The sequence below is a fragment of the Penaeus monodon genome, chromosome 23 (assembly GCF_015228065.2).
Source record: "Penaeus monodon isolate SGIC_2016 chromosome 23, NSTDA_Pmon_1, whole genome shotgun sequence".
In the NCBI taxonomy this organism is placed as follows: domain Eukaryota; kingdom Metazoa; phylum Arthropoda; class Malacostraca; order Decapoda; family Penaeidae; genus Penaeus; species Penaeus monodon.
Window position 1 is genome coordinate 30,778,298 of NC_051408.1, and position 2,061 is coordinate 30,780,358.

A 2,061-nucleotide genomic window follows, 5' to 3' on the forward strand; every position below is an offset into this window, starting at 1 on the left:
AAGTCTGTACCCATACTTGTGTGGCACAGTGCGTTATGTGTTGATATCATCAAGAAACATATCTAAAAATGCAATTAAAACATATTGGATTGACATCAAACATTAATAAGCCATAATTTATTATCGTTTCAAATATTATCCATTATGTGTAATATGGTGTAATCATATGTCCATGATAACATCAGTCTGCAAGAACAAGTATTAATGTTGCCCATCTTTTCAATGGCTGCTTAAGTGACATTTTTTTTCAACAAACTTACAAGGAACAAAAAATCAAACAATAAATACGTCTCATATCATTCCTGTTAATGACAGATTACCGGCTTAATGAATATAATATTAATTAGAGTTTGAAAATAAATAAAAAATGGTCGCGTGTATGCCACGGGGAAAGTGATTTTTTGTCAGGTATGGAATATTTTTGGTCAGGCTGATTATATGAAGAAGACAACATATCGCAATCTATTTTTCCTGTTTACGGAGCTTTAGCATGTCATTCTGTTCTTATACGTTATCTCCAGTCTAGAAGCCAAGGAAAGAAAGAAAATGAATGATGTAACAAAGAGAATATTTGATTTCAGAACAATGAAATTCTGAAATTCACTGTCTTTTCTTTGTATTTTTCCTTTATATCTAACTCATGAATTGCAGATTAGGACCTTCGACGCCAAGGAGTACAGCTACGAGCCCAACGTCTGCTGGAGCGCCATGTCCATCGACATAAGCCACAACCAGCGAGGCGCCATCCTCGTCCGCAACACAGGCCAGTGGGAAGTCCGCATCATCTGGCACATGGAGGGACTCGTTTTTGATTTGACCCCGACCAATTTCCTTGTAAGTTTTGTTGATATTATCAATATGATTTTTTCTGCTATCACACCATTGTATTTATTCTATTTTGGAGCGATATCATAATAAACCAACAGCCTTGCTTTGTATAATCTGATTCTTTACGTCAGCATGCATAATCTTCATTCAGACCAAGTCACCTGTCCTAATATATTCCTGTATCCCCTGAAACAGGTGAACGGCGAACCAGCCCAGGGAACAGATAACAGATATGCCGTCTTGCACCATGATAACAGTCATACAATTGTATTCGAAAGTGGAACGCGCATCAAGGTGTCAGACAAAGTAGAGTTCCTGGTAAGTGTTGAATGGTGTCTGGAGTGACGTAGGTGATATATATTTAGATTCTGTATTTGTGTCGCCTGTGAACTGCGCAAACTGAAGAATAGAGGTATATCTTGTAGTTATGTATGTATTCTTTTTTGCATGTGAAGTATTTAACTGGTTTAATTATATAAATTACGCCAAAAACTGTAGCTACAGGGCAATCGTATATCAACAGATGGCTATGTACCACCGCGGGAACACAGCCGGCCTGTGTGGAAACTTCGACGGCGAGCCATCCAACGATATGGTAGGACCCCTGGGCTGCTACTACACGGACGGTCGCCTTTTCTCCCTTTCCTGGGCCTCGCCCGGAGAAGGGTGCGCCGCTTTCAACTTCAAGGGTTTGAAACGTGAAGTCGAGCGGTACCAGGAGGACTGCCCTCTCTTCGCCCATGAGCCCACAGGAGTCTCTCATACCGATGGTTGGTTTCGTGTGACTAAATTATAAAATATAATCATAAAACCTTGAGTCACATTCCTGAATGAAAATTACTTAAAAAGCCCAAGAAATTATGATTTTGAACATTCTCACCAACACCCGAATTTCTTCGGCAGCTCTTTACGACTGCACGGAGTGGGTGTACCACGAGAGGACGGAGGGCCAGTACCACTGCAAGGCTCTCAGCCCCATGCCAGTGTGCAGACCCGAATGCGTTGCCAACCACCCCATCACCGCATCGGTAAGTTTTATTCTTTGTACCAAATATGTCCGCTTTACTTGGCAATACTAAGTACCAGCAAAGTGTCTGCGAATGTTTTCAAACTCTACTTACCATTTACTACCAGCCATTTGTATCAGTCAAAAGGAGCGTCTTTTAATCTTTCCATATTAAGTTTTACCAATTCTCTCACCAGGTCGAGTATGAATGCAAATTCAGCGGACGT

At 40.8% G+C, this 2,061-nt stretch overlaps 1 protein-coding gene across 1 annotated transcript in view; it reads left to right on the top strand.

The window, feature by feature from the left end:
* LOC119588209 (hemolymph clottable protein-like) overlaps positions 1 to 2,047 on the top strand; it is a gene marked incomplete at its 3' end in the record, with an annotated part of 25,417 nt that extends 23,370 nt beyond the window's left edge. Inside the window, 5 exon segments of the mRNA XM_037936910.1 lie at positions 652 to 834; positions 1,024 to 1,146; positions 1,352 to 1,598; positions 1,732 to 1,856; positions 2,032 to 2,047. Of these exon segments, the coding sequence (XP_037792838.1) occupies positions 652 to 834; positions 1,024 to 1,146; positions 1,352 to 1,598; positions 1,732 to 1,856; positions 2,032 to 2,047 (694 nt within the window).
* Between the last annotated feature and the right edge of the window lie 14 nt (positions 2,048 to 2,061).